Source organism: Notolepis coatsorum (genome assembly GCF_963971535.1).
Source record: "Notolepis coatsorum genome assembly, chromosome: 11".
Classification (NCBI taxonomy): Eukaryota; Metazoa; Chordata; class Actinopteri; order Aulopiformes; family Paralepididae; genus Notolepis; species Notolepis coatsorum.
The window spans coordinates 98683719-98706529 of NC_140175.1; the positions used below are offsets into that span (position 1 = coordinate 98683719).

The 22811-nt window shown below is 44.6% G+C and overlaps 1 protein-coding gene across 1 annotated transcript in view; it reads right to left on the reverse strand.

Moving 5' to 3' along the window:
* dmtn (dematin actin binding protein) overlaps window positions 1-22811 on the reverse strand; it is a 33322-nt gene that overhangs the window by 2174 nt on the left and 8337 nt on the right. The window contains exons 5-15 of the mRNA XM_084325021.1: window positions 21627-21671; window positions 18769-18822; window positions 10242-10356; window positions 8909-8953; window positions 8669-8800; window positions 6548-6648; window positions 5901-6006; window positions 5755-5801; window positions 5308-5344; window positions 4205-4212; window positions 581-646 (exon numbers count right to left, since the gene is read on the reverse strand). Of these exons, the coding sequence (XP_084181147.1) occupies window positions 581-646; window positions 4205-4212; window positions 5308-5344; window positions 5755-5801; window positions 5901-6006; window positions 6548-6648; window positions 8669-8800; window positions 8909-8953; window positions 10242-10356; window positions 18769-18822; window positions 21627-21671 (756 nt within the window). The remainder of the gene's footprint in view (window positions 1-580; window positions 647-4204; window positions 4213-5307; window positions 5345-5754; window positions 5802-5900; window positions 6007-6547; window positions 6649-8668; window positions 8801-8908; window positions 8954-10241; window positions 10357-18768; window positions 18823-21626; window positions 21672-22811) is intronic.

Consider the following 22811-nt stretch of genomic DNA (forward strand, 5'->3'; position numbering starts at 1 on the left):
CAACCTGGCATACTGTGCGGCCAAGGGAACGGCTCCCACCTACCTCCGGTCAATGGTCTCTAATTACACACCCTCAAGACCCCTACGCTCTGCATCTTCTGGCCGTCTCAGACCCACTCCTATCCGAGCTGCGTGAGGGTCATCAAGGAGAAGCCGCCTATTCTCAGTCCTTGCCCCACAATGGTGGAATGAACTGCCCACCACAGTTAGGACAGCCGAATCCCGTCCAATCTTTCGCCGTCAACTAAAGACGCACTTCTTCAATAATTATCTGAACAAATATATATATATATTCTAACCTTAACTAACCTTACTGTCATGCACTTGTCCTAATATACTAACCTACACTGTAGCACTCAACACTTTGATGAACATTGTTACTGAGACCCTTCCTGATGACTTGTCGTACAGAACTTGTAAGTCCCTTTGGATAAAAGCGTCAGCTAAATGACTAAATGTAAATGTAAACATGTTTGGCTTCCCATGCAGGAGAACCAGGTCTTGAGTCCACATGTGCGTGTGAATACAGATGGAATGGTTTCAATGGAGAGACAACAGCCATGAGCAGTGCTGCTCTCACCTTCTGCTCCAAGATACTGGGCAGGGAGTTTCCTCTGTCCATTCTCTCCCTCCGTGCCTCTCCATTCTACACACACACACACACACACACACAGAGCCGAGCACAGACATACATACTGTATGTAAATATATTTGTGTACATCCTGGTGCATGCGGTTATGCTCACAAACATAAATGCCCAGTGCAGCGCACCAGCACAGTAGTACATCTGCCATTTAGACGGATGCAGGACAACTCAACTCATACAGTACACAGAGTACACACACATTCTCAAATGACTACTTGTGATGGCTAAGACTATTCTGCCCTGCAGAAGCTAACCGCAGTAACTACGCAAAAGAAAGAGAAAAATGGCTTAGTTTAAAGTTCTTTGACTATCTAGTGATTGTGTAGTTACTGCTATTCTTTATACCATTTTTCTCTAAAACGGAGCAAGCTTGAACTCTGAAACTTCGTCACAAGTTAAAACATATTGAGAAGTTCAATTTCACTTATAACTCAATTTAGAAAAATAATTACTGCGGTTAGCTTCTGCAGGGCAGCATTGTAGTCGTTAAGTGTCCTCACTTCCCCCATATGTCCTTATTGTGTAAAGTACTTGAGTGATTGTACTTCGTTACAATACTTAAGTACTGTTTTGGGGGATTTGTACTTTACTCGAGTGTTATTAGGTTTGTATACTTGTACTTTTACTCAATTACATTTCAGAGAAAAAATACATAGTTTTTACTCCTTACATTTAAAATGCTGACCTACAAAGTACAAATCTCGCATGTCCAACTATTTTAATTAGTATATTTGTTTCTCTGGCCGAACTAACGTTAAAGGAAAACTCTAACATTTTGGGAAATTAGCTTATTTAACATCTTCCCTGGAGTTAGACAAGAAGATACATACCTTTTTTGTCTCTCTGCATGCATTAGGCTTAGGGAACGCCTGCACAGTTAGCATAGCTTAGCTTCATCACTGGAAGTGGGTCAGACCTTTACCCTGAAGTTTCCTACAGTCACGAAATACACTCCAAATACAACTCCAAAACGTTCCTGTAAACATGTTGTGACCTGTGTATTTACCACGTGGAGAAATAAAAAATAATTGAATTCGATATTTCCTTTTTCTAAGCAAATATACTCGAATTTTTTTTTGCCGAACCACTCCTCTCGGCTCAGTGATTTCACGTCACCAGTGCTACTTTCTAACGTGAGGCCAGTGTTTGTTTACATTTTCATTTCATTCAAAGGATCCGAACCGATTTTGAGGGCGGCTAGGTGACACAGTGGGCAAGGCGCTCGCCACCAACGCAGGAGACGCTGGGTTCGAGCCCAACTCTCAGCGTTGCTACCAGCTTGGCTGGTCATTCATACTAATACAATTGGCAGTATTAGGGGGTGGGAAGCCGGTGGGTGGGGATCGGACGTTGTGGACAGCGACTCCTACAGGTCGGTTGGTGTGCCTACTGCCTATGCAGTAGAATCAGGAAGCGACGGGGGCGGCGTGTCCCTCCCACGCAGCACCTCGCCGCTGAGAGATCGCGCTGTGCAGGTGAAAAGATGCAACGGCTGCCTCCTCGAGTACCGGAGGGGACGTGTCTAGTTTTTTACCAACAAACTTGCATTTTTCCGCGATCTGCTTGGCCACTGACGTTTCTGGTCATGTGACATCTGCGCCAATCGTGTGACGCCTGTTTCTGCGCCTATTTCTGCCTCTAACAGCCTGCAAACTACCTAACGCCTAGTTCTATCACTGGTTAAGCTTAGGCGACTCTTTCGAAGTTGTTTAAGGTTAGAGTTTGGAATCGGGGCTGGTGTTCTATCGCCCTGCTCTAAGACAAACTCTAACCTTAACCAACTTCGAAAGAGTGCCTAAGCTTAACCAGTGATAGAAACAGGCGTCACACGATTGGCGCAGATGTCACATGACCAGAAACGTCAGTGGCCAATCAGATCGCGGAAAAATGCAAGTTTGTTGGTAAAAGACTACACGCGGAGGGGACACGTGATGCAAGGCTTCGTCCACATTGCAGCCGGCTTGTGGGAGGCATGGCCTAACAACGTTCGAGACAGGGGAGGGGAGAATTGGACAATACGAAATTGGGGAAGGGAGAAAAATAGAAAATGGAGAGAAAAAGTAGACCAAAAAAAAAAAGGATCCGAACCGATTGAAGTTTATGGATACCATGACTGTGGTATGTTTTCATTTATGTTTTTAGATGGAAGGCTGTATTCCATCTGTCTAACGTTAGTGAATATTGTGAGATTGATGAATAGGATAGTCACAACGTTGCTGGACTATCGACCTAGTTAGCCCCTTTCATGACTGCGATGCACGGCTACAGGGTTTGGGCGAGTGAATCCACACTTGTGGTATTATTATAACTCTTTTATTGTGTAACGCTAGCCCCTTAAAACTTACCACAGTCATGGTATCCATAAACTTCAATCGGTTCGGATCCTTTGAATGAAATGAAAATGTAAACAAACACTGGCCTCACGTTAGAAAGTAGCACTGGTGACGTGAAATCACTGAGCCCAGAGAGGAGTGGTTCGGCAAAAAAGAAATCAGTATATTTGCTTAGAAAACGTAAATGTCGAATTCAATATTTTTTTTATTTCTCCACGTGGTAAATACACAGGTCACAACATGTTTACAGGAATGTTTTGGAGTGTATTTCTTGACTGTAGGGGACTGTAGGGAACTTCAGGGTAAAAGTCTGACCCACTTCCAGTGATGAAGCTAAGCTACGCTAACGGTGCGGGCGTTCCCTAAGCCTAATGCATGCAGAGAGACAAAAAAGGTATGTATCTTCTTGTCTAACTCCAGGGAAGATGTTAAATAAGCTAATTTCCAAAACATTTGGAGTTTTCCTTTAACGTTATTAATCCTGCGGTCGCACTTTATTTAAAAACAGCCAATCAAATCCCCATCAATGGAAAATGAACCCGCCCATACCCATGCTGATTGGTCCTTGTGCAAGACTAGAAAGCGGGGATCTTTGATTAAACACCTGCTATCAGAACAATAGACAGTCAGAGTGACGAGCCACAGAAGATGGCCACAAACGATAGTACGAGTGATGAAGAGGACGAAACGGAACATTTCATTGCCCCGGAATAAAAACAAGTTTTTACTTTTACTTTTTAGTACTTAAGTACAATTAAAAGTAGAAACTTTTTTCCTTTTACTCAAGTGTGTTTTTGGACAGATACTCTGACTTTTACTTGAGTAATATTTTGAGACGGTACCCATACTTTCACTTAAGTATAATTTCTGGGTACTTTTTACACCCCAAGTACACACACACACACACACACACAGACGTACAATCACGGGTTCACAGTGGAGACGCACTGGACAGAAATGTCCAGATGGAACAGACGTTTGACGTGAGGGGCAGAAAAATGAAAGTGAAAGCCAATGGAAACATGCTGGACATAATTAGTCAACAATAAGGAGACGTCAGAATGTAAGTAGTGGAGTTAAGCTAAAGCATGTTAACTGTGGACGACACAACGGCCATGCAGACGCAGACGATCTAACCGGCCATGCAGACGATCTAACCGGCCATGCAGACGATCTAACCGGCCACGCAGACGCAGACGATCTGAGCGGAGAACATGCTGCTTACCTGAGCTCCTGCAAAGACGACATGACGACAAGAAGACAAAGAGGATGAGGTCTGGACCGTGGTAGCGCAATCGTCCCATTCTAACACTGTCTGAATAAAATGTCCCCCTAGAATTTCCCTATCTCAAACCCCACCCTCTTTTCTTGATCCTTGATCACAACTGATTATTTCCTCGTGGGGGAGGGGGGGGGGGTGGTGGGAAGCAACCGTTGATTGGAAGATCAAGAAAAGAGGGTTGGATTTGAGATAGGTTAATTCACCATTAAGTAGGAAGAAACAACCTTTATCTGCATCTTAGGTCACTCTGGGTCATGCACATATTCTTTATCCCAAGGTTCAAATCCTTCATTTGAGCTATAGTCTATAGTGAGAAATATATTAAAATATGAGACACCATTTTGGTATAATGTCTTAAGCTGCTTATGATCCTCATTAGCTCGTTATACATATTTGACATCATTAGAAGCCTTGGAACCCCTCCTTTTTTGGTGAAAACGGTTTATTGACAAGACACGAGGCCGTTATAAACGTTAGACCCAGTACAGAGTTCCATACTGGACAATCTGTCTGGAGTTAACGGATAGTGGCGGGTGTAGAACGTCTCATAATGTCATAATAATAAACATACAGTTACGTTATAATAAGATATACTAGAGACATTGTTCCACCATATTGTTTATTACATAGGGTACAAGGGGTCAGCCATAGACTTACCCCCCCCCCCCCCCCCCCCCCCCCCACAAACCACCTCGGCCAGTCTTTCGTGCCAGTAGCCATCATGCTCCACAACCGTGGACAAGGACTGCTGCCAATTGCTGGAGAGCTAACAGCTTGTGAACTTGCAATCTATTAGGACTATCTGACTCTTACTATATAAACACTGCACTGACTCTGGTCTGTCTGGTGTTACTACGCTTTGGACCGTGTATATACCATCCTCACTATTACTACTGTCTGATTGAATCCTGCCACTCACTACTGTTCACTACTACTACTGTTATCACTATTATCATTTTACTACTTGCACTTTGTTCTATTATTATTACCACTTATCCAAGGGGATTAATAAAGGAACACTTAACTTGAAGTCTGAGGGAACCTACCCTTATCTCCATCTGTAGAGAACTCTGCCGACTGCATCTGCACACACACAACAGGATGTTTAGGACACATACTGTACATACACGCATATGAGAAGATAACACCCCACAAAAACACACACACACACGCGCGCACACACACTCACTCACACATGCACATATATATACACACGCACACACTCACTCACTCACTCACACACACGCACATTTATACACATAATACACATGCGCACACACACACTCACACACACACACACACACACTCACACACACACACACACACACACTGACTCACTCACACACAAGTTACTATATAGCTATATACATTATATCATAGCTATACATATATTATTATAGCTACCGTATTATAGCTCACACACTCACTCACTCACTCACTCACTCGCTCACTCGCTCACTCGCTCACTCGCTCACTCACTCGCTCACTCTTACCCTCGTTAGGCCTGTCCTGGAGGACTTGGACACGGTCGTAGAAATACCTGCCAACGCAAGAGTCCAGTCAGACCAAGAGGCACAGTTACACAGAGAGACTAAATAAAAACCCACACGATGGGGACACACGACCCGGTCCGACTCACTGGTGTGCATGTGTGTTCTGTCTGGCAGCGACTGTGTCTTCCTGCGGAAGTGGACCTCCTTCTCCTTCTCCTCCTTCAGGATCAGCCGGCCCATGTTGGACTTGATCTGGACACACGGACACAGACGAGGGACATGAACCCTTCCACTACCACACTACTGCCAAAGGGGTAACCCTTTAACTGCGACAATACAGAAGGTGAACCCTTTCACTGCCACACACGACAAAGGGTTAACCCTTTCACTGCCACACTACAGATGGTTAACCCTTTCACTACCACACTACAGACAGTTAACCTTCCGTAGTGTGGCAGTGAAAGGGTTAAAAACATCCGCCGCACACACGCTCGGTAGGGACGCGGCGAGGCCACTTCCTCATCACTGCTGATTCGCTGGTAGTCTGCCGCTGATCTGATGATGTCTGTGACCTTTTCCCTCTATTTTACTGAATATTTACACTTCGATTATAGACAGAAATTATTGAGAAAGTGATCAAGTTGCTTTTGCTTTGATTTCTGACACATTACAACTGGCTTTTGGTATTGGAGTTATTGTGAGTGGCCACATGCACGCGCGTGCACACACACACACACACACAGATACACACACACACACAGAGTGATGCACACACACAGGGTGTTACACACACCTTCTCCCGCTCTTGCTCCTGCAGGGTCTTGGCCTCCTCCGTCAGGTCCTCGAACTCATCCTCATCTTGCTCTTCCAGCTTCTTCTTCCTCCACTCGATCTCTACGGCAACAGCAGAGAAAGTACAACACCAGGTTACCGCCTTCAGTACTTCCAACACACACGTCCTTTTTACGATGTGTGGACACTCCGGTGTGCATTTGTATGTCTATGAGCGAGTGTGTGTGTGTGTTTGTGTGTGCACTCTTGTACTTCTGTCTTTGTGAGGACCACACGTCCCCACAAAGATAACAAGATGAGCTAAATATGTTAAAGTGAGGATATTTCTTTCTGGTCTTCACTTTACAATAGGCCATTTTAGGGGTTTAGACCAGCGGTTCTCAAACTACGAGTTGCGACCCAAAGTGGGGTTGTGGGTAGGTGTAAGTAAAAAGAAAAAATACAATAATAATATCTATTTAAATTTGTTTATGTTCTGGCAACATATTTTGGCTAAATATGCATATTTTTTTTTTTTTTTATCCTCTTTTTCTCCCATTTTCTATATTTTCTCCCATCCCAATTTCGTATCATCCAATTCAACCCTCCCCTGTCACGGACGCTGTTTCTTGCCTCCCACAAGCCGGCTGCAATGTGGACTAAGTCATACATAGCACAAGTCCCCTCCTGTACTTGAGGTAACAGCAGTCGCATCTTTTCACCTGCGCAGCTCGATCTCTCAGTGGCGAGGAGTAACGCGTGGGAGGCTCACGCTGCCCCCGACACTTCCTGATTCTACTGCGCAGGCGCACCAACCGACCTGTAGGAGTCGCTGTCCACAACGCCCGATCCCCACCCATCAGTTTCCCACCCCCTAATACGGCCAATGTGTATTAGTACGGACGACCAGCTAAACTGAAAGCAAATGTGGAGCGCTGGGCTCGAACTGACGAGCCCAGCGTCTCCAGCATTTCGTGGCGAGCGCCTTGCCCACTACGCCACGTAGCCGCCCTAAATATGCCTAGTTTTATAAATGTGTAATGATAACAGTGCTGTAATTAACATTTCTAATAAATATGCATGATCAAGTTCAACAACGTGTGCTTTTATTTTGATATTCCTTAATTCCATGTTGAAATTACGCAATACATTAAGTCCTAAATAAATCCTAAATAAAATGGGGTCATCATGGTATAAAAAAGTTTGAGAACCACTGGTTTAGACATAGGATAAGGTTAGGTTAGGGTAGGACCAAAATTAGGCAAGAAATGGTTTAGGGTAATGTTAAAGGTAGAATCTGTAATGCCATCAAATAGCAACCTCCAGGAAGAGTTGCCCCTCTTGGTACTGCATTTTGTTTACATTTTATGTTTTGGTCTGATGTGTGGGGAGGAGTTGAGTGGGGATAGGGGGAGGAGTTGAGTGGGGATAGTGGGAGAAGTTGAGTGGGGATAGGGGGAGGAGTTGACTGGGGATAGGGGGAGGGGTTGAGTGGGGATAGGGGGAGGAGTTGAGTGGGGATAGGGGCAGGGGTTGAGTGGGGATAGGGGGAGGAGTTGAGTGGGGATAGGGGGAGGAGTTGAGTGGGGATAGGGGGAGGGGTTGAGTAGGGATAGGGGAGGAGTTGAGTGGGGATAGGGGGAGGGGTTGAGTGGGGATAGGGGGAGGAGTTGAGTGGGGATAGTGGGAGGAGTTGAGTGGGGATAGGGGGAGGGGTTGAGTGGGGATAGGGGGAGGGGTTGAGTGGGGATAGGGGGAGGGGTTGAGTGGGGATAGGGGGAGGGGTTGAGTGGGGATAGGGGGAGGAGTTGAGTGGGGATAGGGGGAGGGGTTGAGTGGGGATAGGGGGAGGAGTTGAGTGGGGATAGTGGGAGGAGTTGAGTGGGGATAGGGGGAGGAGTTGAGTGGGGATAGGGGGAGGGGTTGAGTGGGGATAGTGGGAGGAGTTGAGTGGGGAGAGGGGGAGGAGTTGAGTGGGGATAGGGGGAGGAGTTGAGTGGGGATAGGGGGGGGGAGTTGAGTGGGGATAGTGGGAGGAGTTGAGTGGGGATAGGGGGAGGAGTTGAGTGGGGATATGGGGAGGAGTTGAGTGGGGATAGGGGGAGGAGTTGAGTGGGGATAGGGGAAGGAGTGTGTTTGTTACCCATAGCAGCCAGGGAGGGGGGACAGGGCCAGTATTCTGTCTCTATCTTGGAGGGCAGGTTGGGGTCTGGCCGTTGGGCTGCAGGGAACTGGGAAGACTGAATGATGCTCCCTTCCCCGTGTTTACTGGGATCTGGAGGCAGAGCGACACACACAACCTGTCTCAGAGGGGAAACGGATGGACTTGACCTGAACATGTGATTAACATGTGACCAACACGGAGCTTAGAGAGCCCACCTACCTTGTTTGTAGATGGGAGGTTTCCTATATAGGTTGCTACCGTTACCTGAAATAGAAGACAAATAATATGCAACAAGAATCAGGTTCCGTGATTACAGTCTGTTTGCGTGCGTAAATGGTAGATGGACTGCATTTATATATCTCTTTTATCCAAAGCGCTTTACAACATATGCCTCACATTCATCCATTCACTCACACATTCACACACCGACGGCGAAGGCAACCATGCTAGGTGGCAACCTGCTCATCGGGAGCAGTTAGGGGTTAGGTGTCTTGCTCAAGGACACTCCGACAATTACCAGACGACCGCTGTGCCTCCTGAGCCACTGTGCATCACGTTTGTGTGTGTACTGTGTACACGTGTTTATGTGTGTACATGTGTTTATGTGTGTACATGTTTGTGTGTGTACATGTGTTTGTGTGTACACATGTTTATATGTGTACACTTGTTTTTGTGTGTACACGTGTTTATGTGTGTACATGTGTGTATGTGTGTACACGTGTTTATGTGTGTACACTTGTTTGTGTGAACATGCGTTTATGTGTGTACATGTGTTTGTGTGTACACGTGTTTATATGTGTACTTGTTTATGTGTGTACATGTGTTTATGTGTGTACACGTGTTTATGTGTGTACACGTGTTTATGTGTGTACACTTGTTTATGTGTGTACATGTGTGTGTGTGTGTACAGGTGTTTATGTGTGTACACGTGTTTATGTGTGTACATGTGTTTATGTGTGTACATGTGTTATGTGTGTACACTTGTTTGTGTGTACATGTGTCTGTGTGTGTACAGGTGTTTATGTGTGTACACGTGTTTATGTGTGTACATGTGTTTATGTGTGTACATGTGTTATGTGTGTACATGTGTCTGTGTGTGTACAGGTGTTTATGTGTGTACACGTGTCTATGTGTGTACACGTGTTTATGTGTGTATGTGTTTATATGCGTACACGTGTCTATGTGTGTACACGTGTTTATATGTGTACACTTGTTTATGTGTGTACATGTGTTTGTGTGTACACGTGTTTATGTGTGTACACGTGTTTATGTGTGTACACTTGTTTATGTGTGTACATGTGTATGTGTGTGTACAAGTGTTTGTGTGTACACATGTTTATGTGTGTACATGTGTTATATGTGTACACGTGTTTATGTGTGTACACTTGTTTATGTGTGTACATGTGTTTATGTGTGTACATGTGTTATGTGTGTACACGTGTTTATATGTGTACACGTGTTTATGTGTGTACACTTGTTTATGTGTGTACAAGTGTTTATGTGTGCACACGTGTTTATGTGTGTACATGTGTTTGTGTGTGTGTTTGTGTACCAAGGCCTGGTCTGTGGAAGTGCTGTAAGCTGCCACTAATCTTGCGGCCGGCATTCAGCTGCAGCATGGAGCCTCCAGGAGAACCGCTCTCACTCTCCGCCTTGCGCTGCTTGACCTGGGGAGGAGAGACGGAGAGGGGAGGAGAAACAAACAGGACTTTTAAAGGAGGATGCTGGTATTCTATTTCCTGTTTAGACCAAGGAAACTATAAAAGGAAGGAAGGGTCATCACGTCACTGTGTAGCGTCTGTGAACGCACATTGGTGCCAATTGTGGAAAAACGTTCAGTTCAGGCCAACGTTGAGTTGAATGGGATCAGCCATCTCCTCGTTTATGACCCGTGATTTAAACAGGTTATTACCTCGAATCATAGGCAATTTGTTGCATTGTTAACTAGCTTGACATTTGATATATTAGTTGATGTATATGTCCTCAGATAGCTTATATATTTAAAATTGGAATGAAAGTCTGGCACCAAGCAAAGCATAGAACGCTGACGACCCTTCCTTCTTTTATAGTTTCCTTGTTTAGATATGGAACGGGCCACTGACTTTGAGAGATCAGATGTCCGTGTGAACTCTTTAGTAAAATAAATAATAAGGTAGAATTCACATTTCATTCTATGTAGCCATTAAGAGCAGAAAATGTAAGCTACCGGGGTAAAAGCAGCCCACCATGGTGCAAACAGCCCCTTGGTATCGCTCCACGTGATGACACACTGCTTACCCAAGTTGAAAGCTCTCATCTATTTCTAGAAATGTCACTCCTTTACATGTTTGACCTCAGACTACAGGTTAGCTACTGTATAGCTTGCAAGGCCTATGGTTTTCTGACTAAGTGGATTATTTCTCCTAAAACCTTTGTAATAACATCGAAAATGACTAATTGAAAATGACTAATTGAAAATGACTAAATATTAGACCAATTTGTCTGTGCAGTTAACCTTTCACTGCCGCACTACCAAAACGGTGAACCCTTTCACTGCGACAACACACATCAAGATGGTTAACCCTTTCACTGCCACACGACGACAGCCGGTTAACCCTTTACTATCACACAACAACCGACGGCGACCGTCTGTCGTGTGGCAGTGAAAGGGTTAAGACAGCAGTGAATGGGCCTCCATGTTTGCCATCTCAGCTATACATGCGTCCTAATCTGGGTGATGGAGCCGCTGGTAGTTTGGTGTTTTGCACCAATTTTCTGATGACCAGTAAAGGTATTAATAGAGGCATTTATAAAGGCTTCCTGGTAGCTACTAGCGAGAGACAGGGAGATACAGGGAGGAAGAGAGAGAGAGAGAGAGAGAGAGAGAGAGAGAGAGAGAGAGAGAGAGAGAGAGAGAGAGAGAGAGAGAGAGAGAGAGAGAGAGATGAAGAGACAGGGATGAAGAGACAGGGATGAAGAGAGAAAGGGGGAGAGCGAGAGGGGAAGAGACAGGGAACAAGAGAGAGAGGAAGAGAGGAAGAGAGAAGGAGAGACTGGGAAGACAAGATATAGAGAGAAAGAGAAAGGAAGAGAGAGGGGGGAGAGATGATGAGAGAGAGGGAGAGACAGGGAGCAAGAGAGAGAAAGAGAGAGGGGGGAGGGACGAGAGAGAGAGAAACATGGAGGAAGAGAGAGAGAGAGAGAGGCAGTGGCTACAGAGCTCTTACAGGGCAGACAGAAATATCTAGGTTTCAGGAAGGCACAGGTTTCTGGTGGAATAAAGTCACAATTTATCAAAATGACTGATTCCTTTATTCATGTCGTGCTGGATAGTTTGTGGTCATGCAGCCAGTGACTGCTGCTCTGAACTCTGACCTCCATCACAGTGACTGCTGCTCTGAACTCTGACCTCCATCACAGTGACTGCCTCCTCTGAACTCTGACCTCCATCACAGTGACTGCCTCCTCTGAACTCTGACCTCCATCACAGTGACTGCTGCTCTGAACTCTGACCTCCAACAGTGACTGCCTCCTCTGAACTCTGACCTCCATCACAGTGACTGTCTGCTCTGAACTCTGACCTCCAACACAGTGACTGTCTGCTCTGAACTCTGACCTCCAACACAGTGACTGCTGCTCTGAACTCTGACCTCCAACACAGTGACTGCTGCTCTGAACTCTGACCTCCATCACAGTGACTGTCTGCTCTGAACTCTGACCTCCAACACAGTGACTGCTGCTCTGAACTCTGACCTCCAACAGTGACTGCTGCTCTGAACTCTGACCTCCATCACAGTGACTGCTGCTCTGAACTCTGACCTCCATCACAGTGACTGCTGCTCTGAACTCTGACCTCCCAACACTGTGAGCCTGAATAGGTTCCTGAAATGACGAAAAGGCAAACATTTCTGGCAAGATTTCTGGCAAAATTATTGATCATTTTGTTCATTAACAAGCAGCGCTGCTTAAACTGCTGCAATGATGACAGAAATGCCAGTAATGACAAAAATCAAAGGAAGAAAGAGATTAGAGAGACAACATTGGCAACATTTAATGATCCTAAACTCACTCACTCACCATTGACAAATAAAATGTAGACCTATAGACTTAACAGGCTACTCCAATGTGATGTGTTTTTATTATTGGCCAAGGTGAATATTGACTGAAGGCTGTGGATGACATGAATGGCCAAAAGCTGAACTGCAGGCAGGTGTATGTGGGCCGTGCTCAAAAGAGAGGAGAGAGAGCGCCAGAACCCACTGAAGCGCACGTTTGAGCAGATGAATCTGGAGCGCGTGAGCCGATACCCATGGTGTGAACTCGTACGCGAAGAACCTGGATGATGGCTTGGACGGGCGCACAAGGTCCTTGAAGTGCTTAAAGTGCTTGATTAAAAAAATATAATAAAACAGCCAAATTCTTTAATACAAGGTGCTTAGAAAGTCCTTGAAATTCAAATCAACCATTCGCATTCAAAGTTTTGTTCATCCATGATAAAATTGTTCTGAATCAAGAAATATCATTTGTGTGTAACTAATTGTCGGAAATTGGTTTTAAAGCCATAAATATTGGATCCGATTTTCTTTTCAATAAAAAACAGCATTTAAAAGTGAATTGTATCCTTTTAAATGCCCTTTTAAAATGGAAAATAGTGCTTAGAAAAGTACTTGAAAGTCCTTGAATTTCATTTTGCAATGTCTGTGGGAACCCTGCTTGGATGACCAGCGCCTGTGCAAAGAGTTCTCTCCCCTTGGGGACCATCACAAGCGCTACGGAGACGATGCAGGGCCTGAGGAAGCCCCCCGGGCTGTGACAGAGATGGATGGGTGTATCGTTGTTGCCACCATGCTGCTGTGTGCGTGTCCTGAGTGACCCAGCCCTGCCAAGCCCACTGGACCAACCAAGGACATGTAGGCCACCGTCTGTGCTGTGACCAGCCCCGTCATCAAGGCCTACACCAGCGCCCATGCCGCCCTCTGGCTGCTTCATGTGTGGGGGGGGGGGGGGGGGGGGGGGGGGTCACATGCCTTCAAGCGACATTGTACTATTGTACTTATTTTATGCCTATTCTTAAGTCTGCACATTTACATTGCACTACTTTTATTGTCATTTATACCTATTCTTATGTCTGCAATTTATGCATGTTTTTTTTATTCTGTCAATTTGTGTGCTGATTTTATGCCTATGTTCATTTGATACGAATTGCTGTGGTGCACTCTGGACTGCGGTCCATGTGTGAAAAGTACTATATAGATAGTTATTCATATTTATTATTGTTATATTGTAGAAATGTGTGCATTGAAATGTCTGTAAAGTCTCGACGACATTGAAAATGAGGGTGACCTCAATTGTCTTTTCGAGAATAAATAAAGGTTGATGATGTCTCCCCAGACTCAGAGCTGTGCTGCATCACTACTCAGCCAACCAGCTGGCCAAGCTCCGCCCCCTCACCGGGCCAAGCTCCACCCTCTCACCGGGCCAAGCTCCGCCCCCTCACCGGGCCAAGCTCTGTCCTCTCACCGGGCCAAGCTCCACCCCCTCATCGGGCCAAGCTCCGCCCCTCACCGAGCCACTCACGGTGTGACTCCACAACACTTCCAGAACATGCCTGACAAGGACATTTACCAGCACTCTCTCTCTTTCTTTCACACATTACACACACATTTACCTTTTCACCCAGTTCTATATCCATGTCATTACACCATACTGTATCTCTCATACACTCTGTCTCTAACTCATATCTCTAATATACTCTTGACTCTTAAATCATATCTCTCATACACTGTTTCTAACTCATATCTCTCATACACTGTCTCTAACTCATATCTCTAATATACTCTGACTCTTAAATCATATCTCTAATACACTCTGTCTCTAACTCATATCTCTAATATACTCAGTCTATAACTCATATCTCTCATACACTGTCTCTAACTCATATCTCTAATATACCCTCTCTCTAACTCATCTTACTTTGTCTCTAACTCATATCTCTAATACTCTGTCTCTAACTCATATCTCTAATACACTCTCTGTCTCTAACTCATATCTCTCATACACTCTTTGTCTCTAACTCATATCTCTAATACACTCTCTGTCTCTAACTCATATCTCTCATACACTCTCTGTCTCTAACTCATATCTCTCATACACTCTGTCTCTAACTCATATCTCTAATACACTCTCTGTCTCTAACTCATATCTCTAATACTCTGTCTCTAACTCATATCTCTAATACACTCTCTGTCTCTAACTCATATCTCTCATACACTCTGTCTCTAACTCATCTCTCATATACCCTCTCTCTCTAACTCATATCTGTCTCTAACTCATCTCTCTCTGTCTCTAACTCATATCTCTCATATCTCTCTCTGTCTCTAACTCATATCTCTCTCTGTCTCTAACTCATCTCTCTCTGTCTCTAACTCATATCTCTCATATCTCTCTCTGTCTCTAACTCATATCTCTCTCTGTCTCTAACTCATCTCTCTCTGTCTCTAACTCATATCGCTCATACTGTCTCTAACTCATATCTCTCTGTCTCCAACTCATATCTCTCTCTGTCTCTAACTCATATCTCTCTCTGTCTCTAACTCATCTCTCTCTCTGTCTCTAACTCATATCTCTCTCTGTCTCTAACTCATATCTCTCTCTGTCTCTAACTCATATCTCTCTCTGTCTTTAACTCATCTCTCTCTGTCTCTAACTCATATCTCTCTCTGTCTCTAACTCATATCTCTCTGTCTCTAACTCATATCTTTCATACACTCTGTACATCATATATATAACTCATATTCTGTAAGTCAATGCTTTTATCTACCGTCCTGTATAAATACTTCGTTATCATTCTATTCGGTCCAGGGATAGGGCACTCTCTGATGTACTCTGTATCTCTCTATGCTGCAACATGAATCATGATGCTTCATTAAATTCCATCAACCAAAGACTCCTGTCTCACCTACCACTGCAGAGACGCAGGTTCAATTCCCAGCAACGGTACCACCGGCCTGGTCAGTCGTTCCTACGAACGCAATTGACAGTGTTTGCGGGCGGGAAGCCGGTGGGGGTTATGGGTCCTGGTTGTTGCAACGATGACTCCTACTACAGGTTGGTTGGGACGCCTGTTCAGCAGGGAGGGTATCTCAGGGCGAGATAGCATGAACCTCTGCGTGCGTTACGCTCTCCCAGTGAAAGGAAGCGTATTTAACGGGGGAGGCATGTGGTCGAGTCTACACCCTCCCCAGACCAACAGTAGGGCAGCGCAACAACCAGGAGGGAAGTGGCATAACAATACAATTGGGGGATGGGAGAAAAGATGAAAGGCAATTTTTTGAATGAATATTAAAATATTAATATTATTCTGCCTCCGTGAATAATCGGTTTAGATTATTCCTCGTCAATATGCCCGACACCATGCGTCCATCAGCCCCCAGACCTTCAACACCATGAGGGCCCACCACCTCCCAGGTCCCATCATGCACGATGAGCTCCCAGCATGCCCTCCCAGGCCCTCGCCCTCGCCCTGCCAGTGCTGCGCCAGTGGGTGCCATCATGCGCCGGTACAGATATGCTGCCGGTGTGCACAACCCCCTTTGTGAAAGGATACAGATGATTCACAACAGTCTGCCATCGAGAGAAAGGGAAGAACCATATGAAAAACAACAATGCAAATTCCACATTTGAACACGTGCTACATAGACATATACTACATAATATATGCTAATAACTCTTATTCCTTAAAACTAGACACTAGAAACAACAACCTCATAACCATTATTTATTATTTACCTAAACAACCTAAATCATTTGAAATGTATGTCACATAGGCTATATTTTAACAGATCTGGATCTTTATTTTAACAGATCTCTTCTGGACCAAACCCCATTAGAAGATGTTCATGTTGTATTCTATTCAGTTCTATTCAAAGGGAGGTCTAGGCACCCGCAGTGGTCCTTGAGGGGGTTGCAAGGGGACGTCCCCCAGCTAAATGAATAATGATTTAATACCACTATTTACTAGAAGTTCGAGACTAAGAGAGATTATTTATAAAAACGGACTATTTTGATTTTGGTATATTTCTCCCAACTCTCCAGTATAGACTAGGGATGACCTTGATTAGTCGAATAATCGATCGAAAGGAGCCGTAGTCGACTGCCAACCTCTTAGTCAAGTGCAAAATAAAATAAAAAAGATTATCATTTTCAATTTTTTTATAAATTCTTTCCAAAAGCATAGAGGCCTAGAAGCGTGGCTAACGCTAATGGTGCACATACCAGAGAGGCTAACTGCCTAAGAAAACGGGCACAGAGGCACTGAAAGATGATTGAATGAACACTAATGAACACACTAGAAATATCAAGATGTATCCATCAGTGGACATTTCGCAGAGGACAAGAAGCCTTCAGTCGACTCCTTCAGACATTAAGCACCCCCCCCCCCCCCCCCCCCCACAGCCCAAATGGAATGATCCCACAATTTTTTTCCCCCCGCCAATCAAAGTCGACTATACAAATCCTTAGTCGGGACAAGCCTAGTATAGACAATATGCAATTCTGTACTAAATCGTATCTCATAACAGAAATCTTGTCAGATGATGGAGCCCTGGGACAAAATGTCACAATGGGGTCTGTGGCCTAATGCACTATGCGTCTATTTGGGGGTCTCTGAAACGATTTTGAGAACCCCTGCTTTATACTACTGGTTCAAATCGGTTCTCATCAAAGTTTTGTAGAAGTGCTTTTGTCCCTTTGAGCCACATGGGGGCAGCACTGAGCTGTAGACTGGTAGACCACCCTCTGATCACTGTGGATCAGGACACTACATGATAAGTAAGATGCCAGAAATAAAAAGAGAAAAGAAAGTGCACATTTGCAATAGCTACAACCTTTTTGCGATAGGCCACTCCCATTACCACGACCCCTTTCAGCCAATTAGCGTGAACACAAACACACACACACACACCCACAAACCTTCTCACACTCACACACTTCACCTCCATGCCAGATGTCAGCCTCCTAGGGCGAAACCTGTGGCTGTTAGAGGGTGGAGAAATTTGCTGTGGACCAACTGATCAACCGACTGACTGACAGAGTGACCTATTAGAGCTGCTGGTCGCAGCTAAAAAGCTTTACAATGGTCAGACTACCATTGTGTTCCATCAAATGTATCTCAAGTCCCTCATTGCTCACTGCACTTGTGACACTGGTGTAGTTTTTAGTCATAGTGGGGAATATGCTTGCTATGGTGTTTGTTTGTTTGTTTGCCTGTATGTCTCGGTTGCATCGATTTGACAGAATGGAACAATGCATCTGGAGGGGAATTAAGAATTCAAATGTTATTTCCAAGGCCCAGGAAAGTTCAATCAATATTTGTGAACATGAGCAACTCTCTTTCCCAAAGTCAGACGCCAGAGAAGTGAGACTCAAACTTGCAATGTCATCAGGTATAAAGTCTGGAGCTGCTCCATTGACAATGAATGGGAAACTGATTTTGTGGAGCACGTGGTAAATACACAGGTCACAACATGTTTACAGGAACGTTTTGGAGTTGTATTTGGAGTGTATTTCATGACTCTTGGGAACTAGGCTACACTGGCACACCTACTTCCAGTGAATGACGCTAAGCTAGGCTAACGGTGTGGCTGTTCCCTAAGCCTAATGCATGCACAGAGAAGAAAAGGGTCTGTATCTGCTTGTCAAACTCCAGGGTAGATGGCAAATAAGCGAATTTCCCAAAAAGTTGGCGTGTTCCTTTAAGATATATTGGATCGTAGACAGGGATGCGTTCTTCATGGGAAGATCAAAGATTTGAGCAGAAGCACGTGCACACAGGAATGCGCTGCACTCGCCAACTCGCTATAAGTACCCACCTGCCGCCGGTCGTCAGGTGTGTTAAATACGTTCTCAGATACATTCACACCTAACTTGTGAATGATATGTGTTACATTCCATTCGTAGAGGCAATTAGGCACTGTCTTTAGTCTGTGCTCAAGCGAGGGGACATTTATGCGCATGCGCGGGAGCGCGCGCACGCGGCGGGAGCGCGCGTGCACGTGGCGTCATTAGCGTGCGTGCAATCAGAGTTGATATCAGGAACGCACCGCTGATGGTAGAAGGTGGATCGACCACACAGGGCAGCAGACTGGGACTCTCTCCTGCGTAAGAGAGGGACATTCTGGAGTTATCAACTCAAAACATTTCAGCCCTTTGGCATGGATTTTGAGTTTAATATTAAACTTATTTTTGAGGCCCAGAGGGCGGGCCTACAATAGTGAATGTCCTGAACTGACTGACTCTCTATTGTTGAAATACACACGTTAGCATAACGTTTAAGCCTCATTTTCATTGTTTTTACGACTTTCAGATCAAATGTGTATTCGTCTGAGTCACACCAAGCTGTGTAGTGTATATATATACACAGTGTAATTTATAGTTAGAGCTCTGTACTATGAATACATTTGAACGCATAAAGCATAAAAGATCGAATAAAGATCGTGACCTCTAAATTTGTATTGAAATCTGAAAGTGTGTATCATCACAACCCCTGTCTCATTGTACGCCGATGACGGCCTGATGCTGAAACGATCCTCTGCTGCCGTCTGCCTCTGTGCAGCACAAAGGTAAAGATGCACCAGTGCTGGTGGCTCCATAGATATATATATAACTAGATGGTGCAAGGCGGAGTCTCCAGCGTAGTTCACCGGCGGCCATCTTGCCACAGGCAGCACGCCCACTCATAACATTAATGTCTATGGTGCAGCATGTACTATTGAAATAACCATAGCTTGCTAAATTTGCAACCAATTTACAAACGGTTTGGTTTATTACAAACGTTATTAGCGTGGCTATGATTCAGGATGCTTGGACATGTTAAAATTATTTTCATATGAAAGTCCATTATAAGCAGTGATGCCACAGATTACTTAATCTGATTACTGATTACTCCTTTAAAAAGTAGTCTAGTTACTTTACTGATTACTTGATTATCAAAGTAACTTAGTTACTTTGAAAGTAACTAGGTTATAGGCGGCTAGGTGGCGCAGTGGGCAAGGCGCTCGCCACCAACGCAGGAGATGCTGGGTTTGAGCTCAGCTCTCTGCGTTGCTATCAGCTTGGCTGGTCGTTCATACTAATACAATTGGCAGTGTTAGGGAGTGGGAAGCTGGTGGGTGGGGATCGGACGTTGTGGACAGCGACTCCTACAGGTCGGTTGGTGCGCCTGCGCAGTAGAATCAGGAAGCGACGGGGGCGGTGTGTCCCTCCCACGCAGACCCCCGCTGCTGAGAGATCGGGCTGTGCAGGTGAAAATATGCGACGGCTGCCTCCTCGAGTACCGGAGGGGACACGTGATGCAAGGCTTCGTCCACATTGCAGCCGGCTTGTGGGAGGCATGGCCTAACAACGTTCGAGACAGGGGAGGGTAGAATTGGACGATACGAAATTGGGGACGGGAGAAAAATAGAAAAATGGGGAGAAAAAGTAGATAAAAAAAAAAAAAAAAAGTAACTAGGTTATGAAGTCGTCGTCGTCCCCCCTGCTGCTGCCACAACATAAGAATGACAACAGTTTTTCTCTCTCTCTCTCTCTCTCTCTCTCTCTCTCTCTCTCTCTCTCTCTCTCTACCTAATCCATTCTGAGACAACGGACTCAGTGCGTACTCCGCAAGTCGCACGTAACATGAATCTCTCTCTCTCACTCTCACTCTCTCTCAAGTAGCCAAATTACACTATAAAACGAACTGGATAGTTGATTTAACTTCATGCTGAAGCCATTCTAAAATCAGCTATAAACGTAAACATGTGTGTGTGGCTGTGTGCGTGCGTGTGTGCGTGAGCGCACGTCCCATCTCCGGTCTAGCTGACTGTACCCCTGGCTCTCTTATCATCAGCATTATGAGATAGTAACTAAATAGTAACTCACAGCCACTTGGAAAAGTAACTGTAATCAGATTACTGGCTTGTAAAAAGTAAGTAAGTTAGATTACTATTTACTGAAAAAGTTATCAGATTAGAGTAACTAGTTACTTAGTAACTGGTTACTGGCATCACTGATTATAAGTATGCAGTATGATAACTACATCTCTGAAGTTTATAACAAACCAAACCGTTTGAGAATCGGTTGAAAATTTAGCAAGCTGTGGTTATTTCTTTTTTTTTTATCCACTTTTTCTCCCATTTTCTATTTTTCTCCCGTCCCCAATTTCGTATCGTCCAATTCTACCCTCCCCTGTCTCGAACGTTGTTAGGCCATGCCTCCCACAGGCCGGCTGCAATGTGGACGAAGCCTTGCATCACGTGTCCCCTCCGGTACTCGAGGAGGCAGCCGTCGCATCTTTTCACCTGCACAGCGCAATCTCTCAGTGGCGAGGAGTAACGCGTGGGAGGGACACGTTGCCCCCGATACTTCCTGATTCTGCTGCGCAGGCGCACCAACCAACCTGTAGGAGTCGCTGTCCACAACGTCCGATCCCCACCCACCAGCTTCCCACCCCCTAATACTGCCAATTGTATTATATGAACGACCAGCCAAGCTGGTAGCAATGCCGAGAGCTGAGCTCGAACCCAGCGTACTTGCATTAGTGGCGAGCGCCTTGCCCACTGCGCCACTTAGCCGCCCTAGCTATGGTTATTTCAATAGCACATGCACCATAGACATTCATGTTATGAGTGGGCGTGCTGCCTGTGGCAAGATGGCCGCCATGTGGCAACGTCGGTCTCCCATTGGCCAGCAGTGCGGGTGAGTCATCTAGCCTTTATATATAATATACGGTTGGCTCGTCCTTTTCCAGTACGAGAGCCCTGTTAGTTTGATAATGGATTAATCTGAACCTGACGGGGCCAGAGATGTAAAGTCATCACTGCCTGCTGGAGAGGAACAAAATCAATGACTGGGTATTAAGCTTTAATGTGAATGATTAATAATACATGACAACATTAACGAGCGTAGAGGAGGCTCTTACCTCAGGCGACTGTGGAGGAGAGGTGGGAGGAGGAGATAGAGATCTCTGTGGAGAGAGCACAACACAGAGGATCCCATTAGCAGGGTTCCCACAGACATTGCAAAATGGAATTCAAGGACTTTCAACAAGTACTTTCATAAGCACTATTTTCTTTTAAAATGGCATTTAAAAGGATACAATTCACTTTTAAATGCAATTTATCCAATATTTATGGCTTAAAACCGATTTCCGACAATTAGTTACACTTTAAATTAAAAGAAAATTAATTTCTTAATTCAGAATTTTTTTATCATGGATGAACAAAACTTTCAATGTGAATGGTTGATTTGAATTTTTTTCTTTTTTTTTTTACTTTTTTTTTTAGCGTTTATCGCTTTTTCCTGGTCAAGCATGACCGACAGTTGCAGGGTGAAACGGGAGAGAGAGCAGGGGAAGACATTTGGTAAATGACGGCGGGTCCGGGAATCGAACTCGGGGTCAGCCTGATCCGCGACGCAGCGCGGTACATGGTGTGCTACTGGAGCGCCCCGGTTGATTTGAATTTCAAGGTCTTTTTAAGCACCTTGTTAAAAAATGGGCTGTTTTCAAGGAATTCTAGGCCTTGACTTTTTATTTTATTTTTTATCAAGCACTTTAACCTTTTCACTGCCACACTACAGAAGGTTAACCCTATACTATCACACTACCGACGGGTAACCCGTTTTGACGGACAGAACGGTATTGTCCAACTCTTAATTTCCGATACCGATATCAACCGATACCGATATTATGCAGGGTTTCCCCCCCCAAAAAAAACTGAATAATTTCAGGTAATTACTCTTGTCGTGGAATTAACACAACATTATGCATACTTTTGACAATAAATAAAATCAGAATTAGTTCTTACTTGCTTGCCTGGGTAAATAAAGGTTAAATAAATGTAAAAACATTTTAATGAATCTTTTTTGAAAACCGATACCGATAATTTCCGATATCACATTTGAATGCCAATATCGGCCGATAATATCGGTAGGACTATAATATCGGACATCCCTATATTTAAACTCGAAAGGCAACCGAGGTTTCCCTCATTTACACTCATGTCGAGTGTACGTACAGAGGTAAGCCAAAAAAAAAGGCATATAAAATCACACAGAATATAAAATTATAACAATAAGACAATAGATAACAATCTATTTAAAACAC